This window comes from Schistocerca americana, chromosome 3 (genome assembly GCF_021461395.2).
Source record: "Schistocerca americana isolate TAMUIC-IGC-003095 chromosome 3, iqSchAmer2.1, whole genome shotgun sequence".
Taxonomy (NCBI): Eukaryota; Metazoa; Arthropoda; class Insecta; order Orthoptera; family Acrididae; genus Schistocerca; species Schistocerca americana.
The window spans coordinates 258,019,656-258,036,879 of NC_060121.1; the positions used below are offsets into that span (position 1 = coordinate 258,019,656).

Sequence of the window (17,224 nt, forward strand, 5' to 3'; positions counted from 1 at the left end):
AAGTCGCCACAGAAGCTGTTGTGTTACTTTCGAGTAATGAATGTTAATGTATTTTTTATCATGGGCGAATTTAGCAATTTTTCAAATATTCATAGCAATTAAGAAAACTCTTTACATATACACCATCAAAATGGACGTTTTGAAGAAACTTGACAAGCATGGCTTTACATTTTGACAACACCAGCTAAGGAGAGCAGTGCTTACAAAAACGTTTGTTTCAGTCTGCTTTTGAACTTCAGTAAGACATGGAGACAGCAAAAGTAACAACTTTCAGCTTGTTCCAGTAACAGAAAAGCATTTTATGGACCAAAATGTGGCCGCCATTATGAGCTGGAAGTCACAGTGAATGATTTTGTGAGGAAGCAGTGACAGTGCTAACCTGTAACTGCAGAAATAATTCAAGTAAAAGCATGTCAGAAAATCCAAGATTTTAAAGGGAGCCACAATTGGGTCTGAAAAATATGGGGAAAAAATTGTCGCATTCAGTGCTACATCATCAAACTGCGCACCGGAAATTCATGCTGGCTTGTACAGCCAATGGCCATAAACTGACACCATTCATTTCACATGGAAGACTTAACCAAAGTCCGAAGTGTTTCCTAAAGATTTTATTGTATGTGTTAATGAAATTGGCTGGTTCACAGAGGACATGGTTTTAGAGTGGATCAGACCTGTCTGGCAATTTCGTCCTGGTACCTTGCTAGGTTTGACACGTATGCTTGTGTTAGATTCGTACGCAGGTCACTGTACACCACCTGTGAAAAAAAATTAGAGGGTAAAACGGACTTAGTTGTAATTCCAGAATGGATGATGTCCATTCTGCATCCATTAGATGTTTGTTTAAACAAACCTTTTATGGACAAGCAAAAAAATATGTATGCACAGTGCCTAATGAATGAAGATAGGCAATTAACGCCTACAGGACATGTTAAGTGTGCAAGCTTGTCTCAAGTGTGCGTGTGCATTAGTCAATCTTGGAAATGTCTCCCAAGTGAAACTGTTTGTCACGCATTTAAAAAATACTGTATTTCTAATGTGTTTGATGGCACAAAGGATGATGCTTTGAACGAAAGTAGCGACAAGGAGTCGCTAGTGTTAATAATGAAACATGAAAAATCACAACTGTGTCCGGTATGTAGTGCAGTGAGCTCACCTGCAACGTCACTGCTCACGTGCATGTAGATCCGGAATACTGTATTTCAATAGATATCGTGAATTTTCACTGTTGTCAGTGATTTGCAATGATGAGCCATACCTTTCACTTTTAAGTGTGGCTTGAAATCGAGGTAAAATTTGTGATTCTTCAGTTTCTCCCGGCGTATTTGTTGCTCTAACAGTCCACGTGTATACTGCCGGTTCATAGTGTCCAACGGGCACAATATTTCGGTGATCAGACATGTCGCCATCGTCAGGTGCGCTGAGTTCCTGAGGGCGGGCGGCACCGGCGCGGGGGCGTAGACGGTGGGGGGAGGGGATTTAATTTGGCCGCCCACCCTCAGGAGCTCAGTTTGTCAGTGCACCTGACGATGGCAACATGTCTGATCGCCAAAATATTTTGCCCGTTGGACACTATGAACCGGCAGTATACCTGTGGACTGTTCGAGCGAGGTAAAATTTATTTACTTTTTTTTCTTTTTTTCCGAGTCTCATTTCCGGGGTGCGGCTTGCATTCGAGGTCAGTTTGCAATCGGGTAAATACAGTAACTACAGTACTTGCGGCAGCTTCTAGTGGGATTTTTCAGAACTTCCATAGGGTTTGCCTCCAAATGCAAGCATCATGTAATACGGGCTTTAAGAACCTATGAACTCCAGCATTTATATTGGATACAATCAATCATCTTCCATGTCGATTCCTCGCTACATGCATGAGGAAGCTCAAACTTAGCCGACCGCGGCCGAAGACCAACAATGTACAGCGTGCTAACACACAAACCGCTTTGCATGCTTGCACGCTTCCGAGCTCTGTCCGAGTTCGTACGTTCGTAGTAGCATTAGAGTATAGCGTCAGTTTACACAAGTTTGCATCAGTTCATGTATTGTTGTGTGTTGCGTGGAGAATCCAGCTGTATATCAGTTTGCTCACCCACATTCGTTGTTGTAGTGAAGTTGACTACGGCAGCAAGAAGAAAAACTCTATTTGCTGCGGAGGAAGTGAACTTGATTCGGGAAGTGGAGAGAAACGCAAATGCGCCCGTAAGTGAAATGGCTCGATGCCTGGGACTTAACCAGTTTTCATTGTCAGGAATATAGAAGAATAAGGGGAAGATTCTGGATCAAGAAACAGTGCAGTTCAAAAGCAAAGCAGGGAAAAAATGTTAAAAAGTGGCCGTTAGAAGAAATGGAATTGGAGCTAATGGAGTGGTTCAATGGAGCACATGCTGAAAATTTACCAATCGATGGGGCATTGACAAAAATGAAAGCATCTATGATATCTGGGAAACTTGGGCTAACAGAATTCGAAGCTTCAAATGGTTGGCTGGATAGGTTCAAAAAACGCTATGGGATAACTTGCAGGGTAGTATGTGGAGAGAGTGCTGCAGTTAGTGATTAAAGTGTTGAACACTGGAAAGAAGAGGTGCTGCCAGCCCTCTTGGAAGGTTTCGGAATTTGGGATGTGTACAATGTGGATGAAACAGGCCTGTTTTACCAACTCATGCTCTCTAAAACCTTAAGTGTTACGGGAAAATCATGTCATGGAGGAAGAATGGGCAAGCAGAGAATTACTATTCTCTTATGCAGCATCGCAGATGGCAGCAACATGCTGGATCCCATAGTGATTGGAAAGTTCCATAAACCACGTTGCTTTAAGAACAGTGCTACACTGCCATGTGAGTATTATAGCAACAAAAGTGCTAGGATGACTGCGGACTTGTTCAAAAAGTTCTTGCAAGCTTTTGATGCACGAATGGATGCTAGAAACAGGAAGGTTGTTCTCTTTATGGACAAGTGTCCTGATCAGCCAACAGACTTAGGAATGTGAAAGTGCATTTCTTTCCTGCAAATTGCACTAGCATACTCCAGCCCATGGATCTAGGGATTATTCATAGCCTGAAAAGCAAGTATCGGAAAGCTCTTGTCCTTAAGGCACTTGCCTTTATTGATAGGAATGAAGTGCTTAAATTGAACATCCTGCAAGCAATGCATATGCTCACAGGAGCTTGGAAAATGGTAACTAAGGAAACCATCTCAAATTGCTTTCATAAGGCTGGATTTAACGAAATGAGCACTCATGACAAAGATGGTGTCGAAGCAGTAGTGGACATGCATGATTGGGTGCAGGTATCTAAAAATTTACCCATTACATTTGATGAATTTGTAGCTTGTGATGATGATGCCATCACTACATGCATCCGAGATGTTGAGTAAATCTGCAAAAATGAAGTAAAGCAGAATGATGAAGATATCAAAGAAGATGATGATGTTAGGGATGAAGAAATGCAAACACCATCATTCAGTCAAGCTATTGCCAGCATAGACATTGTCCAGAGATTTGTCACAGCATTTAAAGTGGGCAACCCTGTTATAGTCAAATCAATTGGAGATGGACATTATGAACTTAAAATCCAACAGCGCGAAAAAGCAGAGTACCATTTTTTATTACTAGTAGGCACAGTGAAAGTCGTGTAAATATGTGTTGTATATAGGGAAAGTCAGACTACCATTTTTGTTTACAAGTAGGCACAGTGAGAGTTGTGTAAATATGTGTTGTATATAGGAAAAGTAACTTGATTTATTGTATTACTGTAATTGTGTATGTATTTTGTGGATGTTTTAATTTTGTAGTGTGCTGGGAAACTACTATCTTTGACTACTGTATTAGTGTTACAAAAAAGTTGTAATTACAGTATAGTGTGTAGGATAGGTATCTCCTCGTTTTATTGTTGTTATTGAGTAAATTATGTGTGTTGTTACAATTAGTGTCAATACAAGCAAAGAGATCTGGAAAATGTTTGCTTTTGATCAAAACCTCGATTTAAGGTAAACCCCCATTTAAGGTTAAAAAATTCTGGTCCCTAGAAAAATGTTAAATAGGGGTTCTACTGTATTTACATGATTTACATCACCTTTGCGTTCCCTGATTTGCAGAATGAGTCATGTATTTCATTCCAAAGCTGGACAAACAGGTTATTATGTACATCTGCAATAGTGCGCCATGAAAGAGCAATGCTTGAGTGCCTATTTAAACCCTGCTGCACTTTGCTTGTGCTCAGTTATCATGTTATAACTGCTTGCATACATTTGCCCTAACTTATTGTATGTCAGTGTATGTTATGGTGGTTGGCATATATGCCATAGTCTAACAAAGTTGTACTAACAGTCTTGGTTGTATTGGGTGTCCATATTACAACACAAGTGACAACGAGTGTGGAATTGTTCTTCACATGGTTCTCAGTCTAGGGTTTGTCCTCTGTTGTGTCTACAATGTCTGATGGTGCTACCAGTGAGTTTTTACATCAGCTGGTTAATCAACAAGGGGTTCTTATGGTGGCGCTGCAGCATCTCAGTCAACAGCAGGAAGCATTTGCCACAGCGCAACACAATCAAACACAAGTATTGCAAATGCTTGCCTCAGTTTTGGCTTTTCAAGTCCATCTCAATCTACATCGCCTGCTATGTCACCCCTAGTACCTCCTGTTTTGTCTGTCGCTACCTCAGTCATTTACCCCAGCCATTTCCAGCTTACGATGAGTCTGTTGGAGAATGGGAAACCTACAAAAAACAGTTGCAGCAGCATTTTCATGTGTTTGGATTGACTGACGTTACCATATGCTGTGTTTTCTTTTTGTCTTCGTTATCACCTCGCATGCATCAACTTCTTTACCAACTGGCCCTCCCTAAAGGATCCATCTTCACTCTCTTTTGATACCATGTGCAACCTTCTTTCAAAATACGACTTTAAATGGACACACATCATTGCCACTCGAGTTGAGTTCTATTGGTGCTGCAAGAAACCAGAACATTTCTATAGACTTAGGCAGCAGAGCTTTATGGGTTAAGCTGTCATTGTCACTTCGTCAATTATGTACATAAGGAGTTGTATGCTGGTCAAATGGTTTGTGGTGCAATCATTTCGTTGGCCCCAAATGTAAGGTCCGTGAGCAGGCTCTTCAATGTGAAACCTCCCCCCCTCTTCAATGTTCTGACTATATGACTATAGCCCAATCGTTTCAGGTTTTGAGGGCTGCAGGTACTCTAACTGAATCATGGCATGAGGTTGCAGAAGTTCAACACGCTTTCCCCCGCCGTTTGGCGGATGGTTCACAGGGGGATGATATGGTGGTGGCAGTCCATGCATGAGGTAAACTTCACGGCATCTGGCCCACCTCACTGAGGAAGTCACAGTTGCAGCAGCAGAACAGCTAGCCTGGTAATGAATGACAACATAAGTGCTCCACATTTCCCACTAATCTTTCGTGTTTTGTCACTCACGATAGGATGGATCATCCTATTTCCAACAGCCTATTGCAGATGCTGACATGGATATCAATTGTGTATCAGCAATCTCTGTTGCACCCAATAAGCTTTTTGTTGGTGTCAAGGTTTATCAGAAGGTTTTGCACATGCAAGTCGACACTTGTGCTGCCATGTAATTAGTCAACTTGCAAACGTACACAGACTTGAGTTCTCCCCCTTAAGCACCAGTGTCACGTACATTAGTCACCTACAATAAACAAAGCATTCTGATATTAGGTAACTGCTCAGCCTCAGTCACATATAAATCTGTGGTTCATCTGCTGACTTTTCTGGTGGTGAACAAAGCACCCACTGAAAATTTGTTTGGTTTGGATACCATTAACCTTTTCGGGGTTACTATTTCTGATGAAGTTAATCATGTCTCAGATCAAGTGCCTTATCCACAACTCGACTCTTTATGCTCTGAATTTTCTGCCCTGTTTTCTGCAGATTTGGGTTGTGCTTATAATTTCCAAGCCCACATCACCATGAAACCTTCAGCAAGACCCCCTTTTTTTTGGGCTTGTCCAGTGCCTATGGCACTCTGTGAACAAGTTAAGGCAGAGCTCAACCGCCTCATGGCCTCCAGGTTTGTCCAACCAATCGTATCCAGTGAATGGGCTACCCCCTAAGTCATTGTCAAGAAGCCATTTGGTCTAACTTTTGCGGTGATTTCAAGTTTCTGTCAAAGCTCAGTCTATCATTGACACGTATCCCTTGCCATGCCCTGGTGAATGTTTTGTTAAACTCACTGGTGGTCAGTATTTTTACAAGAGTGACCTTTCCCATGCATATTTGCAGCTTGCTGTTGATTCTGACTCTCAATGACTCTTGGTCGTTAACATGCCTTTTGGCCTGCATCAATACCATTTGGCGTGGCCAGTGCCCTGGCGGTTTTTCAATGGTTTCTCGAACAACTCACGAAGTCTGTAACTGGCTGTGCCAACTATCCTGATGATATTGTGGCCTCTACTTCCTCCACTGCTGAACATCTCAACAACTTTCATATGCTCTTTTCATTGTTACAGTTCGCCGGGTTAAAATACAATTTGGAAAAGTGCTTCTTCTTTCGGCCTATTATTGTTTATCTTGGTTTCAAGATCTCTAGTGCTGGTATCAAACCCCTTCATCAGACTGTCTCTGCCATTGTGGCTCTTCCATGTTCTAAGTCAGTCAAGGAACTGCAGGTTCTTTTTAGGTAAGATTGCTTATTATCATGTTTCTTTTCCGGGAGCGGCATCACTTGCACAACCATTATATGCCTTGCTGCATAAGGGGACATCTTTCCACTGGTCACAGGGATGTGAAATGGTGTTCTCTCAACTGAAATTCAGTTAGCTAGACCCCCTTTCTTTCAAGCCTGCCCGGTACCTATGGCACTTTGTGAACTAGTTAAGGTGGAGCATGACCGCCTCACAGCTTCCGGGTTTGTCCAACCAATTGTATCCAATGAATGGCTTACTCCCTTAGTTATTGTCAACAAGCCATCAGAACAGTTACGCTTTTGTGGTGATTTGAAAGTTTCTGTCAATGCTCAATCTACACCTTGCCTCATAACGTACCGACAGGGTCACCATTTAGTGTTAGCAACAGATGCATCCAGCATGGGCTGGGGGCGGTGTTAGCTCACAAATATTCTGATGGCTCTGAACGGCATACTGCATGTGCATCAAAAAAACTTAATTTGGTTCAGCCTAGATATTCACAAATACAGAAAAAAGCCCTCGCTATTGTTTATGCCATAAAGAAGTTACATGTTTTTCTTTATCATGTAAAATTACTTCTCCTCACGAATCACAAGCTGTTAGTTTCACTGTTTAACCCCTCAGTGTCATTTCCAGACATAGAAACACATCACCTTCAAAGTTGGGCACTATTCCTCTCTTGGTACAACTATGAGATTCACTTCCACCCCATGGCTAAACATGTGAATGCTGAAGCGCTCTCCCATCTTCCAGTCAGTATGGACCCAGTTTTTTATCAGGAGCAGTTACTCCATTTCCATGTTAATGAATGCGTTCAACAAACTGTCGATGGTTTTCCAATCACTAGTGCTCGGATCGTGCAGGCTTGTGCTATCAATATGATTTTACAGAAAGTGATACACTGCGTACAAAATGGCTGGCCTGAGGCACCTCCATCACAGGCATTCAACCCCTCCATAAATATGTTTCAGCATTGTTTCTCTGTCATTGATGGTATTCTACTCCTTGACATGGACTATTCAGCTCCCAGGTAGTGGTTTCCTTGGCTCTCCATTTGGGATCTTGTCATTACGAACAGTTACACGTGTGTGGATGACCAGACAACCCCGGCTGAGACACTGACATTACCACGCCCATCTGTGTCACTTGACAGATCACCTGATGTGGCTGTGTTCCTGCCATGACTTATGAGGAGTCCCCATCACCAGTGGATGAACTTGGTGCAGTTTCTCCAATAATGGTACCAATACCGATGCAGCTGCCGTTCACACCAGAGCTGTCTCCTCCACCTCACCCACCAATTGCAGGGGCACCACCACCACCATCAGGCCCTGGACCTGATGTGGACATGGAGCTCACACTGACGTCACCCATCCTACCATATGGGTTGACACGAGAAGATGGACTACGACGCGGGCCATGCCCCAAGCACTTCCGCCCATATGCCCCATGCCCCAGTATCAGCACGTCATCTCAGTCACAGCCTCATGGAGGAAGATGCCATGGACGTCTCACGAATCTGAGCTGTTCCGCAAGGAAAGAGGAATGAAGTAATGTGCACAGACTTGAAAGCTATGTGCATTAGCAATGTGTTGTCATCTGCAAGAGTGCACTGCGAAAGAGCAGTACTGTCAATATCCGATATTGCCCGCCATGGACGAGTGCCCATTTAAACCCTGCTGCAGTACACTCGCACTCTGTTGTCATGTTATTACTGCTTGTGTATATTTCCGTTATCTTATTGTGTTCAGTGTATGTTATGGTGATTGGTGTGCATGCCACATTCTAATAAAGTTGAACTAACATTCTTGGTTGGGTTGTGTGTCCAAGTTACAACATATATTTACTTGTATTAAGTTGATAAACCCTGTAGCGCTGCAAAATGACCCTTGGGCAAATAAATAACTACAACTACCCTCACTAGGGATGCTGAACGAGTTACGGTATACATTTAAAAAAATAATAAGAAATTTGTAAGAATTTAATCTGTACACTGCATCAACTATAAACAATCACTAGACTTCTTAATACTATTTGTCCTTATGGCAGCAAAATGTAACCTAGGAAATTAGGAAAACTGCCACTACTTTGAAAAACACTGCTGCTTCCTCTGTTACATTAAATAGTTTCTGTTTATCTTCTATTTGCAGCTTAGTATTTACTTCATTACGCTGGAAGTATACTAAGAAAATAGTTGCCTATTCCTTTAACAGCAAAGGTCCATTTATGATACACTAAATCATATTATGTACCTTTACGAAGAACACTGTAACTTGTCCCATAGCTAACAGGAATTTTCAAACCCTGAATCTAGATAATCAGATAATTTGCAGATGATATGGGTGTGAGGTATTTATTTTTAATTTTCTTTTGGAATGGCTGCGAGTCCCAGTTTCTTGCTTTACATAAGAGGAGAGCTTTTGTGTGTATGTTTGCAGCAAAGTACATAACTCCTATGAGAAAACTAATGAAGAGCACACATGAAAATTATTTAGGAGGCTTTTATTATTATTGTTCAAATCACAGAATAATTGAAACATGATGTGTTCTATCAGCAACAGAAATCATTAAGGAGTAAGCAACCTACCTTTAAAATATAAGGCACGAAACTGAGAACTCCAACAAATTAAAGAAACTTAAAAGCATGTATAAGGATTACTCCTCTTACAAATTTTCTGATTACCATCATCGGAGAATTTAAAATGCATATGGATGGAAATCAACTGTGCCCCTTCAAAAGGGGCCATTTGCCTTAAGCTATGTAGGAAAATCACAGGGATTAATGCCTTGTTGATAATATGACTGACTAAACTAGTGTCTGATGTGTTAATTTACACTGTGACCCACTCCAAAATCCTGAAGGTTCTTTTTCAGTAATGGAATGTACAAATACAATGTAAATATGAATGAATCAATAAGTCATTAATGCATTTTTACATTAGTTTGAGGGAAAAATGATTTACAGCTTTCAAATAATTTTCAAATGTCATGTTTCAGCACAAAAGATTTATGCCACTTCTTCCTGGAAACACTATCAACAACAGACAGCCCTCAGGAATTAAGAACGACATTAATTACAATAATGAGGAATATTCAATAATATTTGCCAGTTTACACCGGTGACATAGGAAACATGTGGCAAACATTGTTAACACTACACTGTCATATCTGTGGCAACTTTTTTCGAATGGGTTAACCTACAAGTTTTTGCTTTCACATTTGTAGGCTTTGCAAACTCACAACCACAGAGTCATCCCACACACTAACACAGACCTCGAGCTAAGGTGCAGGTATGCCTATCACCACATCCAGTAGTCCCCCCCCCCCCCCTCCTTCAAATTTATGGGCATTGCCAACTCACAACCAAATTGCCACCTTCTAACCTAACCTAGACCTTGCACTAAGCACAGATCAATCACTCACAAGAAACATTTTTATTACTTTCACATTAGTTAGCTTCGCCAGCTAACCACCAAACTGAAAATATGCACCAAAAGGCAATGTCACAGCAACCATTGACATTACATCACTAGTCAAAGCTGACAGTTACTACAGAATATTCTTCTTGAACCATTAATTACAGGTTATGGATCCCAATTTGATCATTTGCATCGAATTCACTGTTACTGCTATATCAAAATTTGAAAAAGCAGGAAAACAACAGACAACAATATGGAAACGACAGATTGCTGCTCCCTGCACAGAGGAGGGAGTCGAGTCGCAGACAGCCACAATAAAAAAGAATGCTACAATATTTCAGTTTTCAAACAAAATCCTTTTTCTGAAGCAGAAAACTTACTTACATTCACACAACAACAACTCGCACAACCATGGATACAGTCTCCGTGTGCTAAGGACTGACTGCGACTGTGTCTGATGTGAGATGCAATCTAGCTGAGTTGGGTAGCCGGGATACAGAAGAGGCATAGAGCATGGAGGGGGAAGGGGATAGCCTGGTACAAGTGAGGGAAGATGCTGTGTTGCCTGTAAGAGCATGCAAGTGGCACATGATGGGGTCATGGAAGGGCTGCAAAGTGCAGCATCTGAAGGCAGTGGTGTAGGTGGGGGTGGTGGTGGGAGGGATAGGAGAGAAGTAGAGAATGGTAAAGGATTATGTAGGTGGACTGGAAGGATAGAAGGCACGTGTAGTATTGGAGTGGGATCATGGAAGGGGACAGGCAGGTGGAGGTCAGGGACTAGTGAAAAGTTTGAGGAGAGGGGAGGAGAGGGAGGGGGGTCACAGGAATAAAGGATACTTTGCAAGGAGAGTTCTAACTTGTGCAGTTTAGAACAGCTGGTGTCAGGGGGAAGAAATCAGATGCCTCAGGCTGTGAATCAATCATTAAAGTGATGGCATGTTCAGCAAGTGGATGGTCCACTTATGCGTACAGACAACTTATTAGTTGTCATGCCCACATAGAATTTGGCACAAAGGTTGCAGCTAAGTTGGTAGATCATATGGCTGCTTTCACAGGTGGCCCTGTCTTTAACAGCATACGAGATGCCATTGACAGGTCTGGAGTAGATGGTAGCGGGACAATGTATAGGGCAGGTCTTACATCTGGGTCTATTGTAGGCATATGAGCCACGAGGCAATGGGTTGGGAGAAGGGATGGAGTAGGGATGGGCAAGGACGTTGCATAGTGTGGATGGAAAGGAACAAATGGCCTTGCCATGGTGGATCCACCTGTTCTCTTCAACTGACTGAAGTTAAGCACCATCGGATGTGGCTAGCACTTCAATGGGTGACCATCTGGGTCTGCCATGCTCTGTTGGCAAGTGGAATGCACTAGCCCTTGTGATGCCAACTGAGGAACTACTTGATTAAGAAGTAGTGGCTCCAGGTCCTGAAAACTGATAACGGGCAAGACAGCAGTATGCTACCCTCGTGCCCCGCCAAACCAGCATCTGATGACACCTTTTGGGCAAAGGACGACAATATGGTAGTTGATATCGCTAGGCCTTCTGAGGCCTGTTTGGGAGAAGTTTTGGGTGAGCGATGAAAACCAATGTAGGAGGGGTGGGGAGGATATTTCTCATTTCAGGGCAGGATGAGAGGGAGCTGAAGCCTTTGGAGAGCATGTGATTCAGTTGCTCCAGCCCTAGGTGATACTGAATTACGAGAAGAGTGCTTCTTTGCAGTCGGGCGGGGCATGGTAAGTGACTGGTAAACAAGGTGAAAGGTATGATTCTGGACAATGCTAATTTCGGTCTATGAAGGCCTCAGTAAGATGCTTGGCATATTTTGAGAGGGGCTCCTCATCACTACTGATGCAATGACCAAGGGTGTACGGCTCTATGGAAGAAGCTTCTTGGTGTGGAATCTGTGGCGGCTGTCAAAGTGGAGGTACTGTTGGTGATTAATAGGTTTGATGTGAATGGAGGTACTGGTATAGCAATCCTTGAGGTGATGCTCGACATTGTTGAAGGTGGCTTGTTGGGCTGAAAAGGACCAGGTGGAATGAATGGGGGAGAAGATATTGAGGTTCTGGAGCAATGTGGATAGGGCATCCTCACCCTCAGACCAAGTAATGAAGATACCGACAATGAATCTGAAGTAGGTGAGGGGTTTGGGATTCTGGTTGGCTGGAAGGGTTCCTCTAAATGGCCCATCAATAGGTTAGCAGAGGATGATGATGACTTGTGATGCCCATTGATCTACCATGGATTGGTTTGTAGGTGATACCTTCAAACAAGAAGTAATAAATAGGTGAGCATATAGTTGATCATGGTGACCAGGAAGGAGGTCACAAGTGTGAAATCTGTTGGGTGTTCAATAGTGGCAAGGCAATGGGCATTGGGGATGTTAATGTAGAGACAAGGGGCAGCAGCAGTGATGTATAGGCCAGGAGTGGCGCAGGAACAGAAATAGTGGAGAGCTGGTGGAAGATATGGTTTATTTCTTTTTTGACTGGAACAATCCTTTGAAGCAAAAAAACTTTAATGTGGGCATATGCCCTATTTCAAACAGTTTCCGAGAAAGAACACATTTACTGTACATCCTTATTTATTTCCTGTATTACTTAATACACAAAAAACATTTTTGAAGTAGAATTTTACTTGCCCATTTGAAAGAGTAGTCCCACATTAGTGTAGTGTGACATTTGTTTTATCAGTATGTATTAGCAGGGACAGTAAAACATAAAGAATAACCAGTACTCCAGCAGCAGCAGTAACACCCTGCCCTGTGCTGACTACTACTACTACTACTACTGTGCAGCAGATGGTTATTCTCTGTGTTTTACTGTCCCAACATATAGATAAAAAATATTGCATTACACTCATTTGGGATTTCTCTATGAAATGGGCATGTATAATTACGCTTTAAAATCATTTCTCTGTATTGAATAATATAGAAAATAAATAACAATGTGCATTAAATGTGTTCTACCTCAAAAACCAGTCAGAATAGGGAAAAATGAAGTATCTTGCTTCAGATGATTGTTGCTGGCATATTCCTGAATATTGACCATTGCACCTGAGACACCCTGTATAGGAGATTATGTCATGAGTAATAGCCCGAAGGTGTTGGTTCACAAGGGCGGAGGTTCTCTCTGTGAGGAGCACAATCACCATCTACAATGGGCATCTTGGGTGGTTGGGTTTATAAACTTTAGGAAGCATGTAAAAGGTAGGGGTGCAGAGAGTGATGAGGGAGAGGGAGATGGAGAGGGCAGGGGTGGGGGAGAGGGGGGGGGGGGGGGGAGAGAGAGAGAGAGAGAGAGAGAGAGAGAGAGGTTCTGGGATGGGCCTAAGGATTTGAAGAGGAACTGGAGATCCTGCTGTTTTTGTAGAATGGATCACTAGGCAGGGCTTGTATGTGAACTTTTCTAACATCTGGCAGAGTCTTTCCACCAGGCAGTCCCTGTGGGTCATAACCACAGTTGTGGAGCCTTTGTTGGCAGGTAGGATTATAAGATTGGCATTAACTTTCAGGAGGTGGATTGTGGTTCTTCCTATAGGTGTGAGGTTGGCTCCCATATTGATGGATTTGGGGAATGGTGGTGAGGTGCCTCACCTTGGAAACACGTTGCCTCATGAATATTCTGTTGTTTTGCTACATTTTATAATTCGGATACAGCATGTGGATAATCATGATTTCAAAGCAAATTATCATTTTAGACACACAGACATGTGGCCTGTGATTAATGTCATTCTTAATGCCTGGGAACGATCTGTTGTTTGACCGAAACATGTAACTTAATTATTCATTACAGAAGTAGTGTACAGCTATTATGCCAAATTATGACTTATGAAAAAAATTATATAATACCCTTTCATCACAAAATTGTTGAGCTAAAGTCAAAATAATTATACTTAGTTTTTAATGAATAAAAATAATAAAGCACTAATTTCTAAGCAAAATCCCAACTTTCTCAGATGAGAGATGAATTTAAATGGGCACCGACGTCTACTTCGTGCTGTGATGCAGAATTCAGACGACAGGGAGTGAGTGTTCCATTGCAACCTCTGAAGTGGAATGGCTATACATCACTCCAAAACTAGGTTTCATTTAGACCAGTGGTAGTCAACCTCATCCCTACCACCCACTAGTGGGTATTACAGCTTGCATGGTGGGTGGAACAGGTTTTAAAAACATTTTCATTAGATTTTCATAAAATTTTTACTTAAAGCATTTGGTAAGTAATTATTATTATATGCTTAACCTGCTGTAATCTGCTTCATACATTTTATAATTTTATGTTACTTCCCTATTTCATAAATCATTACTGTGGAACTGGTGGGTGATTAGAAAATTTTACTAGTAACAGCGATACAAAAGTGGGCAGTAGGTAAAAAGAGGTTGACTCCCCCTAATACACACCACTGAAGCAGGAAATCAGACATGAAGTTTTTGAACAATGCAACCTGTTATTCCATTTAAATTATTATAAAGTAGATCGCAGAAAATTCTACATTAAGATGTCAGAGGACTGGTTCAACCAATGCTCCACAAAACGGAAAACGATTTGGGTAGCAAATTCGTAATGTATCACAATAGAGATATAGTCAATTTCTGGATGAATAATTGCACGAAAAACCCTCAAAATGGCTAATGCAAGGAGAAGTCTAGAGAAGACTGCCAAAAATAGGTGTCAAAAACCAGAGGATGGTTGTAATAACACCCAGTGCTTAAGCGTCGAATAAAGTAACAGTTTTCATTCTGATGTTCTTACCGGATATTGATGGGAAGTTTGTCACCAAAGGAAGGCTAACGAAACGAAGAACTTTCATTGCAGGATATATAAGCTCTTGAACATTTCGGATAATGAAATTGACAGCAGATTTTTGATAAAGCTGGGCGATAAATACACCAGTTACTATAAACACTAGTACAAATAAAAGTTTTAATAATGACAGAAGAGCAGAATACTTTCTAATAAAAGTATTTAACAAGGACTGTTTTTCACTACAATCGACGTTCTTGTAAACATAACCATGTAGTGATTTATGGACGATTTTATTTATGTTCCCGTCATCTAATCCGCGGTTTCTTGCAAACACTCGTAGCTTTTCCGATTCTTCCTCATAATAAGTTAGCAGTTCGGAATTCGACAAATTATTTCTCATTTTACCGCACCTCACGCGATGCGCGCCTAACCTGTCACGCATGAAATTCTTATCCTGACGTTCAACTGTCATTTTAAGATGAGACTATGACCGAAATTAGTAACTTCGCCACTTCGTGCAAAATGATGTTGTTTGCAAACATTGGAAGTGAACAGCATCATTAGAAACACAGTGACTTAAAATGTGGAGCGGAAATGCACGACCAATAACTCTTCCTAATTCCGGTAGGTCAATGTATTTATTTGGACAGCAAAGCTGCTGGATTCTAAGGAGACATACGTCGAAATAAATGACTGGGCTGAAGACTTCCAATCTTGAGCGGATATGTAAGTATTACAATTCAACACCGATTGCTAAATGTCGTTTCGAGTGGCATTGCATAACCTTGTTGTGAGTACATTGACTTGTAGTTGAGGCAACCAATTCCCCACCTGTTTGTAATCTGGAAGGGGAATCCGTACCTTATGTGACCTTATTTCTCCGAAAAGAACGAATTCAGAATTGAAATCTCGCGAAATTCGTATTTGACATGCTGTAACTAACAATTCAGATTGTGAAAATAGCCCTTGAGTCAAATGACAATTGAACTAGATGTGCTATATATTTTAAAGTGCACAGTGATGAAATTAGGTTATTATTCAGGTACAGTTCTGTTTAGATTACTCTTATGATTAAGAACATGTAACATTTTCGAATATTTTTTGTCATATGTGGTTTCCTGTTTTTTTATATTAGTGAAAATTTGTTGTCATAGGTAACTAATTGTAGAAATTCAATTCACAGGGTGCGGTGAGGAGTTGGAGGATGGCAGAGCCAGATCGCAGCTCAACCGATGGCACTCCTGAAAATGAAGTAGATTCAGGTACACAGCCTGAAAGTGCACACAGCAATGAAGATGGATGTGATCAAGAGAATGAAGCAGATCAGTCTGGAGGTCAAGGAAGCCCTGTAGCATCAGGTGGCAATGAAGGAGCCCTTAACACCAACTATGACTCTAGTGATGGAGCCATTCCAATACACAGGTGTGACCGTTGTGATAACTATGAAACACTTAGTCGCTCTGCATTTTTAACTCATTTGTCCAGCTGCTCTGTAAATGAGGGTGAGTCATCAGCAGCAGACAGGAGTCATGACCGAAAATTGTTTCAATGTGATGTGTGCAATATGAAGTTTTCTAATGGTGCAAACATGAGACGGCATAAAATGCGACACACAGGAGTAAAGCCTTATGAATGTCGTGTCTGCCAAAAGAGATTTTTCCGCAAGGACCACCTGGCAGAGCATTTTACAACCCATACAAAAACATTACCTTATCATTGCCCCATTTGCAACAGAGGTTTCCAGCGTCAGATTGCAATGCGAGCACATTTTCAAAATGAACATGTTGGACAGCATGACATGATCAAGTCCTGTCCACTGTGCAGTTATCGAGCTGGCTCAATGAAGAGTTTACGTGTTCATTTCTTCAACAGGTAGTGATTTTACTGTCAATTATTATTTTGCTTCCAGTGTGTCAGGTTTATTATAAATGCAACAATAGCTCACTTTTTTTTACATGGTGCTACTAATGAGTAAGAAGATTATATATTGACCTTAGATATTAGTTTGATGATAAGAAGCCATGAATGGGAGATAGAGAAAAAGTGTGGAGATGAACCATAACTCACTATGCAATGGAAGCATTAAATGTTTTTTTTTTTCATTTTTGACTGGTTATGTTTTGCTGACAATGTTCCACTGAAATCTTGCTTGTGCTGACAGGTTGACCTGTATTGATCTGTAATTTAGCCCACAGTCTCATAAGTTGGATTTAAAAGTGACAACCTGGATTTGAGTAGGTAAATCCAATGCAAGTGAATGCAAAATAAATGATGTAGTAACATATTGATCTGTAGCATAGCGTAAGGTCTATTTTGTGCCAAATTTAACACTCTTTCCAAAATTTAATGTGCTTTTCATTATAAATAATAAAAGTGTGGTAAATTCAAAAACCT

General features: G+C 41.3%; 2 protein-coding genes across 3 annotated transcripts in view; one reads left to right on the top strand and one right to left on the bottom strand.

Moving 5' to 3' along the window:
• Window positions 1–15,448, bottom strand: part of LOC124607182 — a 58,876-nt gene extending 43,428 nt beyond the window's left edge. Inside the window, exon 1 of one of the 2 annotated variants that reach the window (XM_047139401.1) lies at window positions 14,837–15,448. In XM_047139401.1, the coding sequence (XP_046995357.1) occupies window positions 14,837–15,302 (466 nt within the window). In that variant the 5' untranslated portion in view covers window positions 15,303–15,448. The remainder of the gene's footprint in view (window positions 1–14,836) is intronic. The other variant, XM_047139400.1, reaches the window with a different exon arrangement.
• The window catches only part of LOC124607181 (zinc finger protein sdz-12), a 70,714-nt gene continuing 68,806 nt past the window's right edge, over window positions 15,317–17,224 (top strand). The window contains exons 1-2 of the mRNA XM_047139398.1: window positions 15,317–15,556; window positions 16,014–16,702. Of these exons, the coding sequence (XP_046995354.1) occupies window positions 16,035–16,702 (668 nt within the window). The 5' untranslated portion in view covers window positions 15,317–15,556; window positions 16,014–16,034. The remainder of the gene's footprint in view (window positions 15,557–16,013; window positions 16,703–17,224) is intronic.